Source organism: Fusarium solani, assembly GCF_023522795.1.
Source record: "Fusarium solani strain SB1 chromosome Unknown bctg00000012, whole genome shotgun sequence".
Classification (NCBI taxonomy): Eukaryota; Fungi; Ascomycota; class Sordariomycetes; order Hypocreales; family Nectriaceae; genus Fusarium; species Fusarium solani.
The window spans coordinates 1731456-1756294 of record NW_027072146.1 but is presented as its reverse complement, the minus strand read 5'-3'; the positions used below and the strand labels follow the sequence as shown (position 1 = coordinate 1756294).

Sequence of the window (24839 nt, the reverse complement as noted above, 5' to 3'; positions counted from 1 at the left end):
CCTCGTGGCCAAGGCGTGCTCAAGCAACGAGCTTTTGCTGAGCTTCCTGAAGTGGTTACCACCGGCTGGCTGTGTTTGTCATGGTTGAGGTATGACGACATGGCGGGGACCTATCCCGAGCTCGAGAGCTCGTAAGCTTACTGCGTGGTGCGGCCTAGGAAAGGAAGCTGACCCGACGTAGCACAGAGTCACGATAGTGCTGGCAAATCAGATGGAGCTTGACCCAGCTCATCCCTGGTCTTGGATAGACTTGGCCCTTCTGCCTGGTCAATGGCACAATGACAGAGCTGCATGGTAACATGCCACATGGAGTAGATGCAAGCCGTGCATTTATAGTCTCAGTGCTTCCCGGTGATGTCAATCATTTTACTACCCCTCTACCTTGCGTCTTTTACAAGCTCAATTGGCATCGCGAGTTCATCATGCGTGTCCAGCAGCTTTCTGTTCTTGCTGCCTTTGCTTCTAGCGCGTCTGCTTGTCAGCGCGACTTTAACCTAGAGGCAAGGCATACCCATCGCAAGCCACTTGTCAAGCGCAATGATCAGTGGCCTCCGATATTGAATGACCACGAGACTCTCCTGGTCAATTCGTTTGACAACGTCTCCATTGATGAGTGGTCCGACTACTACGGCCACCAGAACAAGCTCGCTGGCTACGGCAAGGACGCAGCGCAATGGACTGCTGACCGATGGAACGAGAATGGCGTCGATGCTCATCTCAGCGAGTACCACGTTTTCCTGCGGTACCCAGTCAGTGCTTCTCTGCAACATACCAGTGCCAGCGGTGAAGTATCAGAGGTAAACCTCAAGGAGGACGTACTAGAGGAAGACGATGTTACAGGGTTGGATGTGATCTCCCAACAGACGTGGTTGGGCTACTCTCCTACCGGTAATGCGTCTGCCGAATACGTCTACGTCGGGTAAGACCACTTACGTGAGGGAGACATAGAATGATGGCTAACAGATACTAGCCGTGGCTCCATTGATGACTTTGAGAGACTCGTCGAGCTCGGCGTTGAGATCAAGGGCAAGATTGCTCTGATCAAGTACGGCGGCTTGTTCCGTGGGCTCAAGGTCAAGAATGCTCAAGACCACGGCGCCATTGGAGCCATCATATTTACTGATCCTGGTGACGATGGTAACGTCACAGTTGCCAACGGCTACGAGGCCTATCCTGGTATGTCTCAACGGACCAGAAGAATATGTGAACATGAACTGACTGTTTTCAGATGGCCCTGCTAGAAACCCCAGCTCTGTGCAAAAGGGCTCAACTCTCTTCCTCTCAACTCACCCTGGCGACCCTACAACTCCTGGCTATCCCTCTCACAAGGATGCGCCCCGAGCCGATTACTCTGATGTGATCGCCAAGATCCCCTCTCTCCCCATCTCATACTTGGCAGCCGAGCCTCTGCTGAAGGCCCTAGACGGCCACGGTATCTCTGCCGAGACAGTCAACCGAACAAGGTGGACTGGCGCACTTGATGCCGAATACAGCACTGGCCCCGCCCCGGGCGTGAAGCTATCTCTTGATGTGGTATCTCGTGATAGCATTGCGCCGATTCACAATGTGATTGGTGTCATCAACGGTACCAACTCTGACGAGACTATTGTCATTGGAAACCACAGAGATACTTGGATGGTCGTGAGTAGGCTCCAATTTCCCCCACTAGACATTGACGACTGACCACTTCAGGGTGGCAACGGAGATCCCAACTCCGGATCTGCTATCCTTGTCGAGTTCACTCGAGCCCTCAAGAAGCTCCAGGATGCGGGCTGGAAGCCCAAGCGAAACATTGTCTTTGCTTCCTGGGATGCCGAGGAATGGGGTCTCATTGGTTCTACCGAGTGGGTTGAGGAGCATGTCAACTGGCTCACCGAGACCGCTGTCTCGTATCTCAACATTGATGTTGCTGTCTCTGGCCCCCGACCTAACCTGGCCACTACTCCTGAGCTTCATACTCTCGCGACAGAGACCATGAAGAAGATCATCCATCCTAACTTTGGTGGCTTCAACATCTCGCTCTACGATGCTTGGCATGAGGCATCCGGCGGTGTCGTCGAGGTCCTCGGCTCTGGATCTGACTACACACCCTTCCTCCATCGGGGCATCAGCTCCTTCGATGTCGGAAGCTCGGGTGGTCCCGGCGATCCCATCTGGCACTACCACTCCAACTATGACACCTATCACTGGATGGCGACCTTTGGCGACCCTGGCTTCCATGTGCATGCTTCCCAGGGTCAGTATCTGGCTCTGATTGCGTACCACTTGGCCAGTGATGAGATCCTCCCCATCGATACCCAGAACTACGCTGTCGAACTGCGAGCGTACTACGACGACCTCGTCGAGTATACCGAAGGAGCAGGTGCCGACCTCGACCTTTCTGAGCTCGACGAAGCCATCAAGCACTTCAAGAAGAGCGCAGATGAGGTCAAGGCCCTCGAGAAGATCGCCGTGGAGCGCAACGACGAGATCCTCAAGAAGGTTGTCAACCACAAGTACCGCGATTTCCAGCGTGGTTTCATCTCACAAGGCGGTCTTCCTAACCGTGAGTTCTACAAGCACGTCGTCACTGCTCCTGGTCTCGATACCGGATACGCTGCTGTGACATTCCCTGGCATCACCGAGGGTGTTCAGTATGCCAAGGACGGCGACTATTCTGTGGCCCAGGACTGGGTTAGCAAGACTGCTCGGGGTATTGTCGTGGCTGCCAATATCCTCAAGACTTAAGCATCTTTTTGTGGGTAGCATTGTTTCGGTGTTGGTGGTGTAGGAGTGGGAAGAGACTGGTTTTGCAGACGGGGTGGCTTCATTTCAAGTCAATCCTTAACTTTACGATTTGACGCTAGATGATAATGATAGTAGTAGCTCCATGCTACCCTTTCTTGAGCTTATTCGCCGTCTTGCCCTACAAATACAGACATGGTCTCGCGCGGGAGTCCAGGCCAAGCTTACTGCGCTGCCTCGATAATGTTCCTAGAAAGGGGCTTAGAATAGTATATTAAATAACTAATCTAAGAATTTCATTTAAGAACTATTTTATAAGATTATAACTGTCTAGTTTTAGGATTTTGTATTAAGGGACTGGCCCAAGAGAAGGGATAATATTAGTAGGCGCGGCAGGTGAACAACTAGACGTAGGTACATTCGCTGCCCGAGAGGGCAGCTACTAGCGGAAGGAGCGACAGGGTGGTATCCATTTGTTGACATTGCCTCCATGTCAACCAGTTCCTGATGTCTTCTCGTTTCTCTCTTGTTCATTTCAATCAACCAAAACGTCAAAAAGCATCGATAAAGACACGCCACCATCAAAACTCGTCCTCTTTTCTCTTCCTCGAGATCGAGATCCCCAACGCTGTCGCCGCCGCCACCATGTCTACCACTCTGATCGTTTGCACCATCATCAACACCCTTTGTGCGGTCACCACCATTTGCGTCGTCGCTAACACAGCGGCTAAGAAGTGTGTGAAGTGAAGGAGAGCCCGCCCTTCGAAAGAGTCGGATAAAGGAGTTGGATTTGGAGCTCGACAACTTGGATGACTTGGAGAGGATGGAGACGGCCATCGAGGCCTTGGACCTGGCGGTCCTGGAGGACCCCGACACGGTCCTGAGACGGTTGAGTGGGCAGCTCCGGCTGATTAAGCGTCATCTCAATCTGCCGGAAGGTTGAGTATCACTGCCGCCTCTCAGAGAATATCTGCTGGACGTGAGCCTCTTCACGAACGATGGAGCGTGGCTGGTAACTGACAGATCACAGACGCGGTTTTGTCCCTCGATAACGTCGCCTCGTGCCTCCAACTCTCATCTCTGTCTTCGACTTCTACCTCATCGTCGCCAATTTGCCAAGTCTTCGTCGTTACCTTGCTCTGAACGTCCCCTCGACCTGACTCGGCAATTCTTCTCACTCGACCATTCTTTTGCATGCCAACAAGGGAATTCCGGTTGATCGAAGCTGCCGATGGTGTCGAACTGACTACTCGGGGTTGGGACTTGGCTACTGCGAGATTATGAGCTTGGGAGATATCTGGAGAGCACAATATGGTTGGGTCCTGGTCTTTTATATCGAGACAAACATTGAGCATGCTAGAGGGATGAAGAACAGTGGAAACCACTTCACGAAAGATGGTCAGTATCAAGTTTTAAATCCACGTATTGAGATGAAAAGAAACCCACAATCCTCGCTATGCTATTCACCATATTTGTGACTCATATAGATCTCGAACACTTCCCTCGGTGTGACCAAGTGTCAGGTCATGGTCATGGGATCCAAATCGAGGCCGTACATGGACCATCCAAGCCGGGTCCAACGGCGTGCCCTCAGGCCCAAAATCGTGCCAAGCCTGGACAGTCATTACATCGGGCGAGAAATTTACCGAGAAGTCGACGGGGCACTTGGAACAAGAGCCGCTAACTCCAGTTCTCGGACGCTGCCGAGCAAGCTCGAAAGCAAAGCGTAGCGAGTGTCCAGCCTCAGAAGCTCTGCCGCCCGTCTCGACATTTTCCCTTTCGCGCATCCAGAAAAGACGTTCAACAAATGCCGTTGTAAAATTGAGTCCTTGATGATGACATATCGACAGCCATCCAATGGCCTCCTGGGATATTGGTTCGCTCCGCTGTTCGTACGTCCAAACCGACAACAACATGTACCTCCCTTGTACGATCTTGGGATACACAGCGTATTCGCATCTCACAGCCCCCATTCTCGTAGAGCATGTTGAAATGTAGGCTCTATGAGATATCGTGAGTTGATCGGGCCTCTCTTTTTGCTTTTTGTTAAGGTTGCCGAGACGCTCCGACTTCAGAGCGAGCTGGACATGCCGATGCTGGAGAGATAGCTTGATGCTGCTACCGGCCAGACGGCTTCTTCGACCGTGTCGGGGGCAGGTCCGATCACTCGCCGGGTGGAGTTTGGTACACAACTCACAAACCCAGAGATCTGGGTTGTCTCGCGAGATGGCGGTCAAATAACCCAGGTACTGGTGCTGGGAGAGGGAAGAAACTGGTTCATCGCGTCGACGTACAGCGGTCCACAAAGCTCGACACGTCATGGCCAGCACGTGCCTGTCGACTTCTGACAGATGGCTAAACACTCTCGCGAGTATTTCAACTGGCAGTTGGACGAGAGGAAAATCCAGATTTTGCTCCGGTGATAGTCGGAGCCGACGGGCAATCCTCTTGACGCGCGATGCCACATTCTTCATAGTGGTTTTGGGCCAGGCCACAAGACGACCGCACCGGCAACAATAATCTCCCATTTCGAAATCTAGTGAGGTGATGATAGTATAGTTGAATGGTCGAGGCAGCGATCAGGATCAAACTTGAGCTTTCCGAGTTCCCGTTGGCATGAGATCATATAGACACGATGCCGAAGCTATGGCTATTCTTATAATCACGACAAGTTGGACTCGTGACCACCTCTCAAAGTCTCGCGCATCGTGTGCTTCTTCTATATGCACGCGACATTTGCCATCAAAGTTACAGTGTCATGCCAAAGTTTATTTAAGAAGCTCAGGCACGCTTCTCAGGCTTCTTTCCAGCTTCCATTTGTTCTATCCTGAGTCGTCTATAACCTTCTAACCTAGTCAACAAAGGCTCGTGACACGGAACACCGGTGGAAGCAGCATTATGATGAGAAATAGATGAAGTGATCAATAATTCTTCAACTACTTGTCGTTCTTTTGCGACATTTGATAGGCCCTTTCTTACACTTAGGTAATTTCCTTGTCATGGTTTCTGTATCCATTGTCAACTGGCGAAACGAACCTGGACGTCATTTCATCTTTACCCACCACTGCCACATTCGCGGGGCCCGGGGTGATAAGCGGAACTGAGATTCGCGTGATCCTTCCCCAGATCTACCCCAGATGATGTGGATATCCTTGCATTGACGCATTGTCCAGGCTCTCTTTTGATGTCGGCAGCGTGCGGTTTGCGTCCGGCCGCCGGCGACCAACGTGACCCGATATGAAGGCAATTCTTCAGATGCTTCAATTCGCTGTTGTTTCCACTGCCTACATGGCCATGACTCGTGCAGGGTATTCCACGCGACAGTGTGACATTTAGAGACGCGTAAGACACATCGGGGCCAAGACAACGTGAATCCGGGCGCCTGGGCACAAGATTAAAGCCCCGAACCTATCAATGTTTGACAGCTGTCACGCGATTATCTCCGTTCGTCCAGAAAGAAATGCAACCAATATCTCACCTCGTGGTAGCATTGATCGGACTCCTCACCTCGTCGGGTTAGGTCTCGCAGCAATGCCTCATAGGCACCGACCGTTCCGTAATCCATGGATTCTTCCATTTTCCAAGCCAAGACGGAACCATCCACGCCAAGAGAGCAGTTACCCCCGCCACCTGCCTCATTGGCGGCGGAACTGCCGGACGTTGTATCGCCAAGAGGAGAGAGAGCTTGGCGGGTGCATGGGTGATGTTGACTTCAGTTGTGTCTGGTGGTGGCGACACAGAACTGCGAATAAACTATGTGTCGAAATTTGGGTACATGTATCGTCCCGAACCAAATTCCCGGGGTTATTTCTGGCTTGCCCGCAGTAACCGCTAGTGCTGATCCGGAAAGTTTCGGCGGTAATTGTGGTGGTACAAAAGTTCCAGTGAGGAGATGGATTCTACAGCTGGAAAAGCTCGGTGCTGTAGGGTCGTACAAAAAGGATGGCTGCGGATTATTATCTGACGGGCATGCTGTATCTACAGGGACAGCTCGCCCGGCAGTGATAATGGCGTCACATTGGTTGAGCACAGCGCAACATTTGGAGAACACAGCCACCTCCATCATGGCCGAGAGGCCGCACACCATAATCAAGCTTTTGCCACGTGGAGCTTGCATCCAGTCTTGGTAAGCCAAGACTCAGCAGAGCGGCTACTCTTAAGCTTAACATGATGCTTGGATGGGGGGCAAAATGTGAGAAGGCAAACTGGATGTCGAGCGCCAAGAGCGTCGTTGGGGGCATCAAACGCCCCAGTAAGCTGCCAACATGACCCTCCTTCGGACATCATTTATAATATCCCGCCGCTGCAACATTGTGATCAGCGTAAATATGCGCCCCGTAAGCCCGAAACAAAATGTCCCTCTGTGTTTGTTTCGGAAGTGACGGCACAGCCATGCAGAGGGGGAAGAGGGCTTACGCCTCGATGTGACACACGGGAAGAATGGTCCCCAACCAACCAACAAACGTGTTCCATGTCCCGGACAATAAAGGAATACATGGTGTTGGATTTCATCTCTCCGTATTTAGAAACACACGAGAATCCAACGAGAAGCCACGTAGCACGGGAGAGAGATCAGATCCCTCGGTGGCTGGCTTTCTGCAGCCTCCTCTTGCATCACACAGCCGGGGGATGCATTCAGGCTGATAGCCTTTTTGCATTTGGGGGGGGGGGGTTTACAATCTTGCTGCTCGCAACCCTTGCTCAGTTGGTCATCACAGCCTCCGAAAACCATCCACGATCGACATTCCTCACCCGGTCGGTCCAATTAGACTTAATCGCGGGGAAAGGTCTCCTCTCCACGTTGATCCTTATTACCTTCCTTTAATTGCCTAGAGCGAATCGCAGATCTGAGCAACTTTAACCTCTCCCCGTCCCCGCATGTGAGGGCTTGCAGGGAATCGGGGTGGACAACGCGCCGAGGCACATCAGAGGGAAGAGACAAAACGGTATTCGGGCCGCCTTTGAGATCTTCTTATATGGCGGTGTTGTTCCCCCAGAAGTTGGGATGAGCTGTCAATCATTGTTCTTCTTTTTCAGCCTTTCGCCATGACGACTGATAGCACTAGAACGCCGCCATCGGAGCCAGAGAAGCCCACGACTGTGGACGTTGAGAATGTCTCCAAGCTTCCTCCCACGTCTGCCATCGAAGCGGAGCGTGCTCAGCTTTTGGCAAACCTGCCCGACCCCGACGCGGGGAAGAGTGAAGAGGAGCGCCGGGAAATTGTTAGTTGCTCTACACATCTACATCTTGATGAATGTTATTGACCATGACCAGGACAAGAAGCTGATGTGGAAGGTTGACCTGTGGCTCATCCCTTGGCTCTCTCTCCTCTACCTCCTCTCTTTCCTCGACCGAACCAATATTGGAAACGCCCGTCTCGAGAACATGGAAGTAGATCTCGGCATGGTAACGGGCGACTACAACATGGCCCTCACCATCTTCTTCATCAGCTACGCCCTGTTTGAGCCCATCACCAACGGCCTCCTTAAGCGCCTGACACCGCGCATCTTCTTTACAAGCATCATCATCGCCTGGGGCATCGTCATGACCCTCATGGGTCTGTGCCACAACTATCCTGGTCTCTTGGCTGCGCGATTCTTCCTTGGTGTAGCCGAGGCTGGCTTGTATCCTGGCGTCAACTATTATCTCGGCTGCTGGTACAAGAGCTCTGAGATTGGTGCCCGGTCGGCCATCTTCTTCTCAGCTGCTGCCCTCGCCGGATCGTTTGGTGGTCTGTTGGCTGCTGCCATTGCTCAGATGGACGGCATCGGTGGCAAGGCTGGCTGGGCCTGGATCTTTATCCTCGAGGGTTTGGCGACCGTCTTTATTGGCATCTTTTGCTGGTGGATGGTCTTTGACTGGCCTGATACTGCCCGTTTCTTGTCCCCCGAGGATCGCATCCGTGTTCAACGCCGTCTGATCATGGACCGTCAGGGTCGAACAGCTGAAGACTTTGATAGGCGATATATCTGGGCTGCTGCTAAGGATTGGAAGACGTATGGGTACATGGTTATCTACATGGGCTGCCTGATGCCTCTGTATGCCTTCTCTCTCTTCCTTCCCACTATCCTTCGTGGCATGGGCTACGTCGGCACTCGGGCGCAGCTCCTCTCCGTGCCTCCGTACGCGTGTGCGGCGTTGGCCACCATCTTTGTTGGTTTCACGGCGGATCGGACGAAATGGCGAGGCTTCTGTAACATTGCCACTGTTTGCGTGGGTATTATTGGCTTCATCATGTTGCTGGCTAGTCACAAACCCAAGGTTCAATACGGCGCCGTGTTCCTTGGAGCAATGGGTAAGTTTGACACTGTCTAATGTTGTGCCTTGGCTAACCTCTTGTAGGAATCTATCCGACCGTCTCCAACACCGTGTCTTGGGTCAACAACAACATCGAGGGTTCCTTGAAGCGCGCCATCGTTCTCGGAATGGTTGTCGGCTGGGGCAACCTCAATGGTGTCGTCTCATCCAACATCTACCTCGACCGCCAGAAGCCTCGCTACTGGACCGGTCACGGCACGGTGCTTGCGTACCAGATCGTCTTCCTGCTTGGTGGTTCCATCTTCATGCACTTTGCGCTGCGTTGGGAGAACATGGCGCGCAGGAGCGGAAAGCGCGACGCCAAGTGGGACGCCATGAATGATGAGCAGAAGGCCATCAGTGGTGATGTGCGCCCTGATTTCATTTACACGCTATGATGACTCTATTGCATGTGGTGTTGGGGGACAACTCAGGCGTGCACGCGTCTGGTGCAAAGTTTCTACGAGAGACGGCTGGGATATTTGAGTACCTATAGTCATTCCACGAGTATTTAGATGCCGATGAATATACATACAGTCACTCACATCCTCTGGCGGAAGACGTGGGCTATAACCCGCATATCTCCACACCGTCCCATCGAATCCTCTCACTACAGTGGTTGATCACAACCACCAGTCTTCCGTAGTATAGTGGTCAGTATGCAAGCTTGTCATTCACAATACGCTTGAGACCCGGGTTCAATTCCCGGCGGGAGAGACGCCACGCGAGCAATAACTCGCGATCTTCTTTTTTGGTGTTGTTGTTGGCGTTGTTGCGATGTTGTCAGGGGCGTGGCAGGTATTGCCTTTACGATAATAATTCAGAATAAGCGTTCCTATTGAAGAAGAACCTAAGCAATAACCAATGACGCATTCTACGATAATAAGATATTTTAACTTCAGACTGACCTTCCCTACTAAGAGGTCGGTACCACTTGTCTATATATCCCAATACCACTACTAATAACGCCGCAGATCCCAATAAGACCCTCGTTTATTTGTGTTAGTCCAGCCGCAGACGATGAGATTCCCAAGTCACACAGGTTTGATAGAAGCTGAAACTTGTCAAAGGCGTGATTACTAGTATCCGGTCTTGCATCAGCACACAGCGACAGCCACAGAGCTCGGCCAAAGCACTCACCAATGACCATCTGCTTTGGTATCCATGCCATCCTTGTCTTTCCGACACTGCATCATTCGATGGAAGGAGTAGAGTTGTGTACAGAGCCCGCACACTACAGCGCTGAACCAGAACCGGGCGGCTTGCAGAGTTATGCGCCGCGAGCTCTTCCAGGGATAGAGCCCTAGGCTGTCTAGTATGGTGGCGTTGTCCAAAACCAGGTATGCAGCCAAGAGAAAATGACGAAGAACCGAGACGTAGCGGAGGAAGCAATCGTGATCCACGTCGTTGGATGAGGCGCTGGCGGCCTTGGTGGCGGTCTGGATTTGTTCCACACTCCGGCCAGCGCGTAGCACCTTTCGCGTAAGTGCAAGGCGACCCATAAAGACAATCCATCGCTCTTTGGAAAGAATCAGATGGTCGTGTCTTGTCAAGTACCAGATCCTAAACCGTGAATAAAATTGAAACAGTCGTATGAGCTTATCTCGACCCACGACGGTGGACGAGAGTCTCACAAAGTGGGAGATGCATGGGTGAAAGATGAGTTTATGGACCATGGTAAGGTTGGAGAGAATTCAGCAGGGAGTACGGATTGATCAAGGAAGAAAAATATAGTCGGGGCGGTGCCGAGATGCCAAGGCCTCACCAACTGGACCATACTGTACCGGAGCAGTCCATACATCGGTAGCTTCCGAACACCTCTCGGGGGCGGTTAGTCGGAATCCGGAGTGTGGGCCATGAAAGATAAGCCATGGTTGGCGACTCGGAAGAATACGAAGAGTGTCGGATCACTCTCCGGGCTCAACGCCAGCAAGCACCGCGGCAACTAGCTTAACACAGTGAACGGATATGGTCGTACCAGTGATTGCGCATATAAAGTCATGTCTTGCACTCTCGTCCAGGACTGCCTTAGACACGCCACCCACTCTTCCCGTAGTAGGCTCCTCGCAGTACAAACAAAATTATCACTACCCGCATAGTCGGCTTTTTACTCCTCTCTCACCATGCTTTCCCACGACTCCGAGATCCTCATCGTTGGTGGTGGCGTTTTCGGCCTGAGCAGCGCTTTGTGGCTCGCGCGCGGTGGCTACAGAAACATCACCATCTTCGACCGATGTGCCTTTGACAAGAACGGGTATGACCCCTCAAGGGGCTGCGATGGCGCTTCGGCAGATATCAACAAGGTCTTTCGCATGGCTTACGCCGAGAGGACAGAGTAAGATAGCCCCCGTTGTTTACTTTGGCTGGAAGGGAATGCCAACATTAGTTCCTTAGCTATCAAGACCTGGCCATCGAGGCGAGAGATTTCTGGCTCTCGTGGAACAAGGCAATCACCGAGGCCAACGTTTCCGATCTCCCTGAGGGTTTGACCCCAGAAGACAAGCTCTTCTACATCTGCGGATCGTATTTCCTCGCCGAGGGTCCAGAGCTGCGCGACTACTATGCAGACAGCCTGAAGACGATGGAGAAGACGGCACCAGAATTCCGCAGGATGCAATTTGTCAAGGTATGAACGCCGGCGATTCTCGACCTTTCGACTGACATCTTTTTGAGGGAAATGCTCAAGACGGGAAAAGGCTGGGGCAAATTGACCCCAAGTGGGTTGAAAAGTATCACATCATTGACAGGATCAATGGCGGGAACACCAATGGCTTCATAGACATCCAGGGAGGCATTACCATCGCTGACAAGGCAGGTCATCCTAGAACCAGGTCTCTCTGCTTTGTGCCAACTTCTAACCTCATGAGTGTAGGCCTGCATCTACGCAAAGTTCCTCTGTGAGCAAGTCGGAGTCAAGTTCGTCCTGGGCGATCCCAAGGGTAAGCTCTCCAGCCTCATCGTCGAGAACGACGGCTTGAACAAGAGGGTGGCTGGAATCAAGACGTGCGATGGGCTTCGTCACTTTGGAGACTTGGTCATCGTCGCTGGTAAGTAGATTCAGTCTGCCTCACGCCTGTTCCCCAAGGCTAACACACATCAGCCGGCAGCTGGACTGCATCAATCATCCCGGAAGCTCACCAGACTGTCGAAGCAACGGCAGGAACTGTCATGTTCATTGACATTCCGAAGCACCGACAGGACCTCTGGAAGAAATTCCACCCTGACAACTACCCCGTCTGGTCTTATCGCAGGGGAGAAGGGGAAGAGTCTGTGTACTCCCTTTTCACCCAAGACGTTGTGCTGACCCTCCTGCTAGCTACTACCAGGGTGGCGGATTCCCCATCTCCAAAGAAGGGAGACTCAAGTTCGGCTTTCGGGGCCGTAAAGTGAGTTGAAGCTATAGCCGTCCCGCACTTGGTTGCTTACATGCGAGACAGTTCACCAATTTCCAAGCTCACCCAACGCAGCCAGACCTGTAGGCCCAGCATCTTGGAGGTCATGGACGCAGGCTAACATGTTACAGCCGGATTTCTACTCCACGAACCAAGTACACGGAGAAGCGCATCAACACGGTGCCTCTGTACGGCCTTTCGCGGATGAAGGAAGTCATTGCCCAGGCATTTCCTGAGTTGACCGAGTTTGGTTTCACAGATAGCAGAGTGGGTGCAACGCTAGAGACTGTTGATCAGATCAAGGCTGATGTGTGACAAATTTAGCTGTGCTGGTACACTGACAGCATCGACAACGACGTGGGTGCTTTGCTAATCCCCCCTGTGTTTATTACTAACAGTCGCAGTACGTGATTGACTACGTGCCTGGATATTCGGACTCCCTCTTCATCTGCACAGGAGGCTCGTGAGTTTTCCCATCCTTGTTGTCTTGTGTGGTTCACCATCATTTACTAAGTACATTGTAGTGGACATGGCTTCAAGTTTCTCCCAGTGCTCGGAAAGGTAGGTCTCACGACATCTGGTTTTATAATAGCATCATATGCTAACACGTCCATGTCAGCATGTCAAGAATCAAATCGAGCGCGTCCCTGACCAGTTCACACCTGTCTGGAAGTGGCGAGTTGTCCAGCAGGGTAAGCCGAACAACGGTCTGTCGGAGGGAGAGGATGGCCCGAGAGAGATGTCCAAGCTCAAGATGGCTTCTGGTATGTGCCTCTGAATCAGCGATTAATCAACCATCATGTGCTGACTGGCCCCGAATAGCTCAGGATTTCAAGATGAAGCGGGTAGGATCAATTATATGGCAAATGTTAAGCACAAAACTGACTGTGAAATAGGTTCCCATGCAAAAGCTATAAGGCGTTTAATTTTGCAACCAATCTGCAACTAGGTTGGTTCTGCCTTGGCAATAGGATAGGGGCAAAAGGGCTGGGTGACCATGTATCTTTGATAGTACTAGACTTCTGTAAACCGAATTCTCTCAATAATCTGGATGCGTCGCGAAGTCACTTATAAATCCTGCCAACAGCCCATCAACTCCATCCAACACTCCAGTTTCCGCCATGTCGGTTAACCAATGGCTCCAATTGTCATCATCCTCGATCTCAACCCCGCCTAACGGGGGAGCCGGGCTTGGGGCTGAGCGACTCTTATTGATCACCATGGCGATTGTACGGTTTGCAAGGGCTTCAAAGGTATCGCGATAAGGCGCCGCACTTTGCCAACCCTCAGCAATCGCCACCAACACCATGGTGCAGTCGGTGCATGTTTTGCTGACATCCTCTGGGCGAACCGACTCCAAAACTGCAGGATAAGTCCACAGGCAATGCAGGTATGTCAAGCCAGACAAGAAAAGACAGTGAAGGGTCCCCCACGTATATCTAACTGCTGTCCCTATATAGAGCCGACGGTAAGATTGACAGATGTTCCTGGAAGCCTGGATACACTCCTCAAAAACCTGCTTGTTTGACTCTCTATACTCTGCTAACTGACCTCGATATAATAGCATCATGGTGTAGCTATAGTTCAGCTCATACCAAGTGCTTATAGAGAAGATGGACAGATCATCATCTTGTCTTGGCCGTGAAGGTGGAGCTTCCGCTAGCCAGGTGTCCAACTCTGCCCGTAACTCTCTGATGCGAGGATGGCAGGCACCATGTTCGACGTCTGATCGCGAGGCGCCTGAAAACAGCGAGGTGTGTATCTGAGCCCAGATATGCCGTAGTTTGAACACGTGGATGGCAGTGGACATTGTTGTCGCTGGCTGGCTGTGGTGGGACCGAGGCGGACTGGTGATGCCGGCTTCAGTGATGGCAGAATCGTCAACATCTGATGGATACTTTGCATTCAGGTGTTTAGTACGAGGCAATGATTTATTGGGTGCAAGATTTGCGTTACCTCGGCATCGATCTCCTGAATCGGGATACCCAGTGGCCGTCCCAGCCTCAAGGCCACGGTGCAGTCAATTCCGTTCGCAACCCAGAAGACTCTTCTGCGCATTTCTTGTTGAAGTGGGTTTGCGGTGGGCGCAAGACGCTTTATGCCCCGGTGATAGCCCAGTTCGATGCATTGACGCAGTGCGAGGCCGGATAATTTCCTGATTTCTTCATCAGCCGCCGTGGCAATCAAGCTAAGCCAGCATGTCGCTTATACCAGAGGGATGGTCCGTCCATCGAGCGAAGAGAATACATGGCATAACACAATAGGGCTTGAATGGACTCGAGGTTATCTTTGGACAATATGTCGGTAAAGAGCTGAGCAGACATGTACAATTGCTGAGCAAGACGGCATCAGCTCCGGGGGCGCATGTCTCGGGTCAGGAGTTGAGGCTCACCTCGGCCAGAGACTGAGTGTTCGGTAAGAGAAGAGATGCAACGGCATACACCTGCCATGCCGTCAGCCCCAAGCTCGGCTAGGTATTGCTACCGGATCTTACCATGTTGAGGAAGAACAATGGCGACGAAGAAAATCCTATTTCGGTTACGTCATGAGATGAACCATAGTGTCTTGCCTCCCAAGCTCTGAAGGTCGGTTCATGCAGAAAAGGATACTGTGGGTGGATGTGCTTGAAATAGGCATTGCTAAGCGTCAGAGCGACCTCATACTCCGGTAACAGACAAGGAGACGGTGGTGATGCATGCCTATTGTTGAGGCTGGCCAGTGTGGGTTCGCTGGGCAGGTCTCTGCTGAGAGAGAAGTTGATGATGCGAGAAAACGCAAACGCAGACGATGAACCGAGATACTGGGGCTCCATCTGTGTCGTCCGAAAGTCCAACATGCCCACTCTGGATGACAAGTCGCTGGTTCCCTCGCCATTGTCTGGTGTCAGTTGGGTTGACGGGGTGCCTCCATTGGAGCAGCCTCCTGCAGGGCCTAGTGGAGATTGTGTCGTGCCTGAAGAGGATCTGTCGTCACGGCCCTCAAGGCTGGCGACGCGGCCTTCCAGGACCTCCAGGTAATTTCTGGGTCTCGTCTTCTTGCTTTTGGGGTCTTGGATAAGACAGGCTATGAGGTCAATGAGCAATGAACTGCTTCATACTTGAGTTTCGGTTGATGCCTACCGATAGCCAGCCTCTTACAGTTGCCACAAGCAGGGTTTTGGTCATCGCACTGGTTCAAATCAGATCAGCCTTGGTGTTCTTGCTCGGGAGGTCTGCATCCCTGAAGTCACCTTGAGTTTCTTCTCTTTGCAGTTCAAACATGCTTGGTGGGCTCTCGTTCCTGGAACCCGTCGCCGCCGGAGAGGCCCTTGTCTTCGGCTCCTGCTGTTTGCCTGGAGCATCTCGTTTGGTATCTGAAGATATCATGTCTTGCCACGCCAGACCAGACCCTCTCGCCTGTCAGGGAATCGAGGTGGACCAGATCAGAGATGCCAAGTCCATGCGTGCGGGGTGATGATAGCCATGGGGCCAGTCGGTTAACCAAGATATGCTATGCCCCTTTCCGATTGGCTGGCCGTATTCTTCCGAACACTAGGTTCCCTATCTTGAATCGCGACTCGTATTCTTCCGGTACAGGCCTGAGCTCTCGGCTTGGCCAAGATATCGGAGATGAGAAGAGTGTTGTTAAACACCATCAATGCTGGCATATAACAGCGCTGGATAGTCCCTCCAGTTGCTGTGTCAGTTCAACCGCTCCAGTATCACGACTTGACAAACAACGACAGAGAACGTCAGAATGCCCATCAAGGAAATCTTCACCGAGTCAGTCCTGGCAAAATATGCCCGGACTATTAAAGCAACTCCGCGAGATCTGATGGTCAACCGAAGCCTACTCTTCTCCTGTGCCGTCTACGCTTTGGCAGGCCTTCCAACCAGTGAGTCTACCTTTCGTTCTATTACAAGCACCCTTTCATGCTAACTGGCAACAAGCCTGGGACCAGGGATCTTCATCTGTCGTTCCCTCTCTGCCCGGCTTTCAAAAGCAATTCAACGTCAAATCGGGCGCAAAGGCTAGCGATATCCAGAACTTCATCTCCATCATCTACATCGGCTATGCTGTTGGTGCGGCCTCGTCGTTTTTCGTCAACGACCGAATCGGCAGGAGATGGTCTTTTCGTCTGTACGCTTCGATCTGGATCCTCGGACAGATGATCGCGACCGCATCCCCCGGGTGGGCCGGCTTGTACACAGCACGTATAATCTCTGGCATAGGGATCGGCTCACTCAGTGTCACCGGGCCTATGTCTATCGTTGAGCTCGCTCCCGCCGAGATACGTGGCCTCCTTACAGCTTGGTACACCGTCGCTATGGGTATCGCCTTGTTCACGTCGGTGTTTTGTGTGTACGGCATATTCTTGCACATGGACCCTGGCAGGCTCCAGTACCAGATCGTGTGGTTCTCGCCTGCAATTTTCATGTTCTTTGCTATCTTGGCCAGCTTCTTCATTTGCGAATCCCCCAGATGGCTCATGATGGTGAACAAGAAGGACGACGCTGTCTCGACCTTAGCCAAGTTGCGATGTCTACCAACCAATCACCCACGCATCGAGAGGGAGATCCAAGACATCGAGAACTCGATCAGTGGCATGGGCTCCAGTTTTGTTGACATCGTCAAAGAGACATTCACCGTCCCCTCCAACCTCCGCCGCCTTCAACAAGCCCTGATCTCATACGCTCTTGCTCAACTGTCGGGTGCCAACTCTGTCACCTCGTACTTTGTTCCAATCATGAGCATCATGGGCTTGGGCGGTGACTCGGCTCGTAGCATGTTCTTGAGCGGCATGTACGGCATGTCCAAGTTCTTCTTCAGCATCATCGCGTCGTTCTTCTTCATTGACGCCCTGGGAAGACGTCGGTCTCTATTTGTGGGAATAGCAATGCAGCTGATCTCGCATGTCTACATTGGTGTCTTTATCAAGTTCCACCAGGAAGGCCCCTTTTCATCCAGCGCATCCCATGCAGCCATTGCAGCCCTCTTCGTTCACGCCTTCGGGTACGCCGTCGGTAAGTCTCTGAAATAATCGTCATGTGGTTCCGTTACTGACAGGAGTGCAAAGGCCTGTTCGTCCTTCCTTATATCTTCGGTGGCGAGCTGTGGCCAAACCGCATCCGCTCTTTCGGCGGAGCCGTCAGTCAAACCTTTCATTGGCTCTTCATCTACGCCGTCAAGTACAGCATTCCCTCGCTCCTGAAGACAACTGACAACTGGGGAGCATTCCTGTTCTTCGCTGGCTGGTGCTTTCTAGCTCTTGTCTACGTGTTCTTTATGGTTCCGGAGATCTCTGGTCTCAGTGTCGAGGAGATTGACTATCTCTTTAAAGGCTCTTGGTTTAATGCCTATAAGCGTTCTCGACGAAGCCCAGTTATTAACAGCGTTGAGAGCGGTGATGCCAGATCATCTATTGAGCCGAGGTATGTAACTCATTCTTTCCGATCTAGAAAGGTTACAAGTTTAAACTAACATGAAGTAAGGGGAGATAAGAATGATTTAGTTATTAAGGAGTAAAAAGAGGTATTACATTATAGATATTGGTTAAAGGGGTTTATAGAGTAAACATATCTCCTTTATGGCCTTTTTGTAATTTAATTCCTGACGGGAGAGACACCACGCGAGCAATAACTCGCGATCTTACATTTCAGTGTCGTTGTCGACGTTGTCGCGATGTTAGGTCGTAGCGCCAAGCTACGAGTAAAGTGTGCCACACTTGGTGGTCAGCCACCAAGATTGGGGTCGCTTTTTGACCCAACCTCATCGTTGGGCAGAAATAAATCCCAAATCTTTCATCTTCAACCCGAGGTATCAGCCTTTGAGTCACCATGTCGCCTTGCAAGTCCTGCGGTGACTTTGCGGCGGATGACGCCCGAGGAACTCTCGAAAAACTCTACAAGGCTGCTGAAAATGGGTGCATTTGTTGCAATGCGGTCCAACAGGCTGTTCGGCAGCTACTACCAGAGGCTTCGTCCCCAGATCTTGAATACATACTTTGGACGACTGAGAGACGACAGCGCACTGACATGCTTCACCCCGAAGATTCTTCGCAGTGGGAGCTGAATGTGAGAATCGAGAAGGAGCCTTTTATAATCGAGCACGATATTCTGATTCATGCGGTTCCGGGTACTTTCACCCCACGCCCTTGGGTCTGCTTGTTGGATGATTTCCTGACTCGCAACAGAACTACCCAGTCCCTGGAAGAGCGTTCCTCTCTTCGATGATCTCCCAACATCAACAGACTCGGATAAGTCAAGCGCCTTTGCTTTAGGTGCCCTCAAGGAGTGTCTAGACAATCATTCACTCTGCGAAAATGCACCCGATGGATTTCTCCCGTCAAGGCTGGTGGAAGTCCAAGAAACGTCTGTCCGAGTCGTCGACACTCATGAGTTGGATCCGGCGCAGACCAAATACCTCGCCTTGAGTCACTGCTGGGGGCCTCCGGAGAGTATCACTGCGCAACTCAACAATGAGACGTACGAGGAGTACACAAAAGAGATCCCAGCCGCAGCGCTACCCAAGACTTTCAAGGATGCCATTGCCATCACTCGCAAACTTGGGTATCGGTACATCTGGATCGATTCACTCTGCATCATTCAACACAACGTTGAATGCTGGATAAAGGAGGGTTCGCAGATGTGTCAGATCTATGAGAACTCACATGTCACTCTCGCCGCCGCTTCTTCGCCGAGCGGTCAAGGTGGTCTATTCTACAACTCTCCAAAGATCGAAATAGCTGGCACCATCCCCGAATCCGGGCAGAAATATCGACTTTTTGCACGGTTCAACTTTAACCACCGATTCTTTGACTATCCTCTGATGAACCGCGCTTGGGTCATGCAGGAACGTCTTCTCTCGCCCCGAACTCTATACTTCACGAGCCAGGAGCTTGTATGGGAATGCCGTTCTCGCAACGTTTGTCAGTGTTCGCCTATTCTAGGTGGCTTCCAAGCCCAGGTTTACGGGTTCCCGGACAACTCAAAACTCCAACCAGCCGAAGCGCACTTGGACACTTCCGCTCTCGTCTCGAAATGGTACGAGGTAGTTGAGATTTATACGCAACTAAAATTGTCGCATCCAGGTGACAAACTAATGGCCATCGACGGTATTGCGCAGTACATGGCACCGATGCGCGAGAGTCAGCACTTTGCTGGTCTATGGGCAGATTCTTTCGTGCCTGATCTCGCCTGGGCAACTGACCCATTTGACGAGGAAAAATCACGGGCGCCTGAGTGGCGCGCGCCGACATGGTCCTGGGCCTCCCTGGAAACCAAGATCATTTGGTATGCCAAGGAGACACCAAGCGCCCCCGAAGCTCACTTCAGCGTCGAGAAATGGCCCCAGCACGGCGAAGGGATACAGCCATGGACCGAATCTTGTGAGGACTCACGGATCGTTCTTAGTGGTATTCTTGTCAAAACTACAGTGGCTGAGGCAGACATGGTGGTCAACTCATCTCCATGCTTGTACCAAGATTTCGCAGAATGGGTTCCTTCGGGCGACAACACTCAAGATGACGAGCCGTTGTACTGCCTACGGCTACTAGAGGCCGAGGATCTTCTCTGCTCCCTCGTGCTGAGGAAATCGGAATCTCAAGGCCAGACATTGTATCAGCGACATGGGTTGTTGCTGTTTCAAGCTAACCCAAAGAATGAGAATGAAATCTGGAACACCAGAGACAAGCCAAGGAGCAGATGGGATAGGGTAAAGCCCCGGGCTGGATTTCCTTCGTGGTGGGTTGGGGGTGATTTGACCAGTGTTACTATCATTTAAAGAGGCTTTCCTTTTTAAATTCAAGGCAACCCGGGTGTGCTTAGCTTTTATTCGCTCTTTGATCAGCCCACCATACGAGACGAGGTAGTTCATATCTCAACACCTGATGTTTCTTGAATAGGTGCATTACAAGTTGGGCACGCGCATGTGTTCATCTACTTCAAGCCACACCTTTTCTATCAAGTTACATCGTTTTCGGCCCCCAAAATGGACCTTGATCAATAAACCCTGCCATGGTTTCTCCCTGACGTGCCAAGACTGTCATTGCGAATCTCCCGGCTTGGCCAGGCACGGCCCTCTTTGTCAAACAGCTTGCATGCTGATCACTTCTTGGCGCTATGACGGTATAGTGTTCTAGAAAACTTGGCATGTGTCCGTATTTTGGGTTGGTAATATCGATCGCAATGGTGACGAGTGTTTGTTTGTATGCTTTCTTACCTGCTCACGCTGAAGCTGAATTGTATCGGCATCAGTGATCCGTCCTAATTTGACCCCCTGCGTAAGATATCCAGGAAATATTTATCGCTGGTTTTCAGGAGATTCTACTTAACGTACAGAAGTCGCCTCACCTGGGTCTGGTCCAGATCTGGTGTCCATGAGCCATGCCTTGAGCGGACCACCGTAACATGCCAGCACCACCAAATGAGTCCTTGATGATAGCATGAGTGGCTCCCCAACCCTTTTCAGGGTCAGGCTATGGATTGATGAATTGTATTGGATATGTAGCTTCAATAGAGTAGGGGTCTTGAAGAGCCATCCATTGTCTAAGTGAAGACGTTGGTGCTGTTGGCTGAGTTTGTCACCATCACTATGAAGTAACCCAACCGAAGGCGTCGATCACCAATCAATTCATAAAATCTAGATTCTCAAGAATTAAGACAGTCATTTATGATCCGTTGAAAAGGGTCTAAACAATACTAGCAAACATACACGCATAAGCTTGATCAGCCCAACATGTCCCGGATTCACTTCACACTGCTAACTACCCTGGACCACATCATCTTGGAACAAGTGCACTTGGGAAACAACGAAAGAGTGAAGCACCACACAACAGCATGCACTCGTGAGAAACAGTCTCATTATAATCACGGTGAGTATCGAAATCGAATAGAGAGGGAAACACAAGTAAAATGTCTTGTACGAACAAAAAGCCTTCATCAGAGAACAGGTTCACCAGCCACAATGACGAGCCACACCGACCGACCGCACCTCTTCGACAACCGGGAATCAAGGTTATTTTGAGGTTAAAACTCTGGTTTAAGCCTGTTTTAAGAAGTAAATCGATGAATCGGCTTTTTTTACACGTCGTTTTTCACCTTCTTTTTCGTATTTGTGATTTACGTAAGTAAAAGTTCTCGACGTCAGCATGGGCCATGGCTGCAACATTCTTGCATCACCACAATGCACCGCGACCTCACCAATCTCCACGTTCATTACCTTGACAATAGCCTAACATTTTCTCTCTGAATACTGCGGTGTACATGATATTTGTTGTCAAAAACAAGCCACAGCAGCAGGTCCCAGATCAAGGCCAAGCCGCGATCCCTGTGCCGCTAGGACAGCAGATTGCGACTTGTGATTGGCCAACTCGGCACCAAACTGCCGCGCGGAAAGCCCCCTCGGCATGAATCTGCCGTCCAAGGCTCACGTTTCCAGGAAATGAGCTTGATCAATGACGTCGCCGCGTAAGGGGGATGCTACCGAAACAAGCACAGAGTGTAGATGGCACGCGAGTAGCGTGTTGCAGAAGGGACGATTTCGACGTTGTCTGGTAACTGATCATGACGATGGTGACGTCAGGTTGCGAGTAAACAAGTGAAATCACCATCTACAAATGTGAATTTATAGAAGAACAGCTTCCATTCTCAAGTCAACGCTAGACCAGCTTAACGAACAATTTCACATCAAGTTGATCGCATAGTCAGCCTGTTTGCGGTTGGCCATCATACCAGCCTCCATCCAACCGACATTACCAGCTTCGCCAACATGGGCTTCTTCAATAGGTCCAAGTCGCCGCACCCGGCCGGCCCCTCGACCAGACGCCAAAAGCGCGTCCACGATCCGCTACCAATGTCGAGGCGACCGACTTTCGGTCAGTGGCTCAAGTGCACCTGGCTGGATATTCTGACCATGATCTGCATGGGTGCTGTTGGCCTTGGTGTAAGTCATCCTCCAACTCTCAAACATCTCTTCTAACAACCGATGCCCAGGTCTACGAAGCGAAGCCCGCTCCCTCGAGATCATTCCCTGTCACCTTTTCCGACGGCGAGATTGTCTTTCCCGAATTTGGATACCCTCTTCGCGATGAGATCATCCCCATCTGGCTCGCCGCCTTTCTTGCCAGCATCATCCCCATCTTCATCATTCTTGTGATGCAGATCCGCATTCGATCTTTCTGGGACGTCAACAACGCCGTCATCGGTCTCTTATACTCTCTCATCTGCGCCGCCGTCTTCCAGGTCTTTGTCAAGTGGCTCATCGGCGGCCTGCGACCTCACTTCCTCGACGTGTGCAAGCCGGATCTCTCACGCGCAACCAATTCGGGCTACAATGAGAAGGGCTTCCTTAAGCTTTACTACACACGCGAGATCTGCACCGGTGACACTGATCAGATCGATGATAGTCTCGAGTCGATGCCCAGTGGCCACACCACTGCTGCCTTTGCGGGCTTCGTCTATCTCTACCTGTACCTCAACGCCAAGCTCAAGGTCTTTTCCAACTATCACCCTTCCATGTGGAAGCTTATCGCCATCTACGCTCCTATTCTCGGTGCCTGCCTCATCGGTGGAGCTCTCACCATTGACGAATTCCACAATTGGTACGACGTTTTCGCAGGTGCTGTCATAGGCACTGTCATGGCCTTCTCAGCATACCGCATGACTTATGCCGCTGTCTGGGACTGGAGATACAACCATATCCCCCTCAACCGTGGTGCTCCTTTCATGTATGCTGATGGCCGAGCTGAGTTGATCGATGCGGTCTTCACGCACAGAGCTGGTTGGGGAGCTCATGGTGGAAGTGCCGTTGGACATGGATACAAGGGCGATGGTGGAGAGGGCATGCATGGAAATGGTTATCATCACTCATCTCACATTCCTCGACGGCCTGTTGGTAACGGTACGAGGGCTGAGGATATGGTTTAAAAGATGGAAGAACGCTTGTATACTTGTAACGGCCTACAGAACACGACTTTGAATGAATCTTCATGTATTTTTAATCATAGGACGTTAGGAGCGTCCAGATTCAAATAAGTACTTTTTCATACATAAACCCCTAGGAACGAATCTTCTGAAATTCGCTATAAAATTAGAGCCAGAGAGATTGTTCTTTAACATGCATAGTGCTACCAATACATCCATCCTGACCTTGGGGACTCAGAGTCAAAGAACTTGTGCTGTCATTGGCCGGACTTTTAGCAAGTGGCTAGACCTGATGGGCCATTAAAAATCGCGATCAAGGGGCTTCGTGGTGTTCTTGGCAACTATTGAATTAATCCCTACACTCTGGGGATGTCTCGTTTTGCTTGTGTCAAAGATCCATCCATTCGACAGAGTGCTCCCATCCCTATCTCATCCAAACCAAATCGTTCAAGACAAATCCCAATTACCGACAGTGGTAGGCGAGTTTGAGCTTACTATACAACCCCTTATCATTTACCATCCTTGGCGGAGTTGTCTCCCCCAAAGCCCATGCCTCCCCTGCCTCGGTCAGGACGTGGCTCCTATTCACTCATCGACCCCGAACTGGAGATGCTGCCCATGCTACCCTTCTTGCTCTTTCTCTTCGCGGCGAGCATTTCAGCTTCTTCTTTAGCAATCTCGGCGTCGACCATAGCGCCCCGCGAGGGTTTATTCCCGTTTCGCATCGCCTGTTGGTAGGAGCACGCTGTTAGCAACTGCACAGAGCTCTACCACAAGGAGATAGCAATTGTAATGAAACATCACTTACCGCGAACCCAGGTTCATTCTTCATTCGTTCTTTGACATGCTCTTGGATCTGGAAGTAGAAATCGTCAGTTAGTCGAGGAAGATTACACCGTAACGCTATGTGAAATACGCACATCTCTCTCTGCCAGTTCATTCATGATCTTGTTCTTGTCCACTGACTCTTGGTTAGCATAACACTCCTGTGGCCCACCAGAAGCTCTTCAAGGCATACAATATCCATCTGTGTTGATTTGGTGCAGGTTCCCCTCCTTGTGAACTGCAGCCGCACTGTAGTGCTGCTGGTCGCCAGAGTCGTAGCTTTGGGGGTATCCGACGTTCGACCCGTGTGGCATTTTGATGTTTTTTTATGCGTATACGTGATTGAGTGTTTTGATAGTAAGGGTTTCCTCAGTCAGAGAGCAGATAGAGGTGAAGAAGAGGGGAGCAACTGGCGTCTCCCTGATCTGTATAAGTACTCCTCATCAGCTGTCAGATCTTGAATACTTCATCATGTCAGCGTCATAAAACTCAAAATGTCAGCTCGGCGTCTACGGGGTAAACGTCATCCCATAGGGTTACGGATAGTGACAGTTTGCGGGGTAAGCCATTTTCTTGACTTTTGACAATAACCGAGGTGAGTATCATCCTGTACGGTACAGTGCAGTAGAATGCCGTTCCTTTGAACGGTCCGACCTGAAGATCGTGGATGGGAGGTGGTCACTGTTTCAAGCCGACTTG

General features: G+C 51.2%; 9 protein-coding genes across 9 annotated transcripts; 6 read left to right on the top strand and 3 right to left on the bottom strand.

The window, feature by feature from the left end:
• Positions 1–422: 422 nt before the first annotated feature.
• On the top strand, positions 423–2727 carry MRS44_016600 (uncharacterized protein; the record flags this gene model as incomplete). Its single annotated transcript, XM_046272164.2, has 4 exons — positions 423–919; positions 971–1176; positions 1229–1641; positions 1693–2727. The coding sequence occupies 4 exons, from the start codon at positions 423–425 to the stop codon at positions 2725–2727; spliced, it is 2151 nt and encodes a 716-aa protein (XP_046130813.2).
• A 1460-nt stretch (positions 2728–4187) lies between these two features.
• On the bottom strand, positions 4188–5198 carry MRS44_016599 (uncharacterized protein; the record flags this gene model as incomplete). The annotated part of the gene is made up of 1 exon (XM_065618089.1): positions 4188–5198. The coding sequence occupies one exon, from the start codon at positions 5196–5198 to the stop codon at positions 4188–4190; it is 1011 nt and encodes a 336-aa protein (XP_065474161.1).
• A 2572-nt stretch (positions 5199–7770) lies between these two features.
• MRS44_016598 (uncharacterized protein) lies at positions 7771–9420 on the top strand (the record flags this gene model as incomplete). Its single annotated transcript, XM_046272827.2, has 3 exons — positions 7771–7947; positions 8000–9020; positions 9068–9420. 3 exons carry the CDS (start codon positions 7771–7773, stop codon positions 9418–9420), a joined length of 1551 nt encoding a protein of 516 aa, XP_046130815.2.
• Positions 9421–11145: 1725 nt separating this feature from the next.
• On the top strand, positions 11146–13331 carry MRS44_016597 (uncharacterized protein; the record flags this gene model as incomplete). The annotated part of the gene is made up of 13 exons (XM_065618088.1): positions 11146–11357; positions 11417–11648; positions 11895–12069; positions 12123–12288; positions 12339–12408; positions 12460–12497; positions 12546–12681; positions 12739–12771; positions 12819–12877; positions 12939–12975; positions 13034–13178; positions 13237–13259; positions 13311–13331. The coding sequence occupies 13 exons, from the start codon at positions 11146–11148 to the stop codon at positions 13329–13331; spliced, it is 1347 nt and encodes a 448-aa protein (XP_065474160.1).
• Positions 13332–13453: 122 nt separating this feature from the next.
• MRS44_016596 (uncharacterized protein) lies at positions 13454–15779 on the bottom strand (the record flags this gene model as incomplete). The annotated part of the gene is made up of 7 exons (XM_065618087.1): positions 13454–13776; positions 13966–14311; positions 14371–14569; positions 14626–14747; positions 14807–14857; positions 14909–15477; positions 15644–15779. 7 exons carry the CDS (start codon positions 15777–15779, stop codon positions 13454–13456), a joined length of 1746 nt encoding a protein of 581 aa, XP_065474159.1.
• Positions 15780–16149: 370 nt separating this feature from the next.
• On the top strand, positions 16150–17894 carry MRS44_016595 (uncharacterized protein; the record flags this gene model as incomplete). Its single annotated transcript, XM_065618086.1, has 4 exons — positions 16150–16288; positions 16344–17417; positions 17471–17825; positions 17882–17894. 4 exons carry the CDS (start codon positions 16150–16152, stop codon positions 17892–17894), a joined length of 1581 nt encoding a protein of 526 aa, XP_065474158.1.
• A 336-nt stretch (positions 17895–18230) lies between these two features.
• On the top strand, positions 18231–20175 carry MRS44_016594 (uncharacterized protein; the record flags this gene model as incomplete). Its single annotated transcript, XM_046276679.2, has 2 exons — positions 18231–18528; positions 18587–20175. 2 exons carry the CDS (start codon positions 18231–18233, stop codon positions 20173–20175), a joined length of 1887 nt encoding a protein of 628 aa, XP_046130820.1.
• Positions 20176–22161: 1986 nt separating this feature from the next.
• On the top strand, positions 22162–23318 carry MRS44_016593 (uncharacterized protein; the record flags this gene model as incomplete). Its single annotated transcript, XM_046282019.1, has 2 exons — positions 22162–22335; positions 22386–23318. 2 exons carry the CDS (start codon positions 22162–22164, stop codon positions 23316–23318), a joined length of 1107 nt encoding a protein of 368 aa, XP_046130821.1.
• Positions 23319–23896: 578 nt separating this feature from the next.
• Positions 23897–24454, bottom strand: MRS44_016592 (uncharacterized protein; the record flags this gene model as incomplete). Its single annotated transcript, XM_046282020.2, has 4 exons — positions 23897–24043; positions 24124–24171; positions 24236–24276; positions 24334–24454. 4 exons carry the CDS (start codon positions 24452–24454, stop codon positions 23897–23899), a joined length of 357 nt encoding a protein of 118 aa, XP_046130822.1.
• Between the last annotated feature and the right edge of the window lie 385 nt (positions 24455–24839).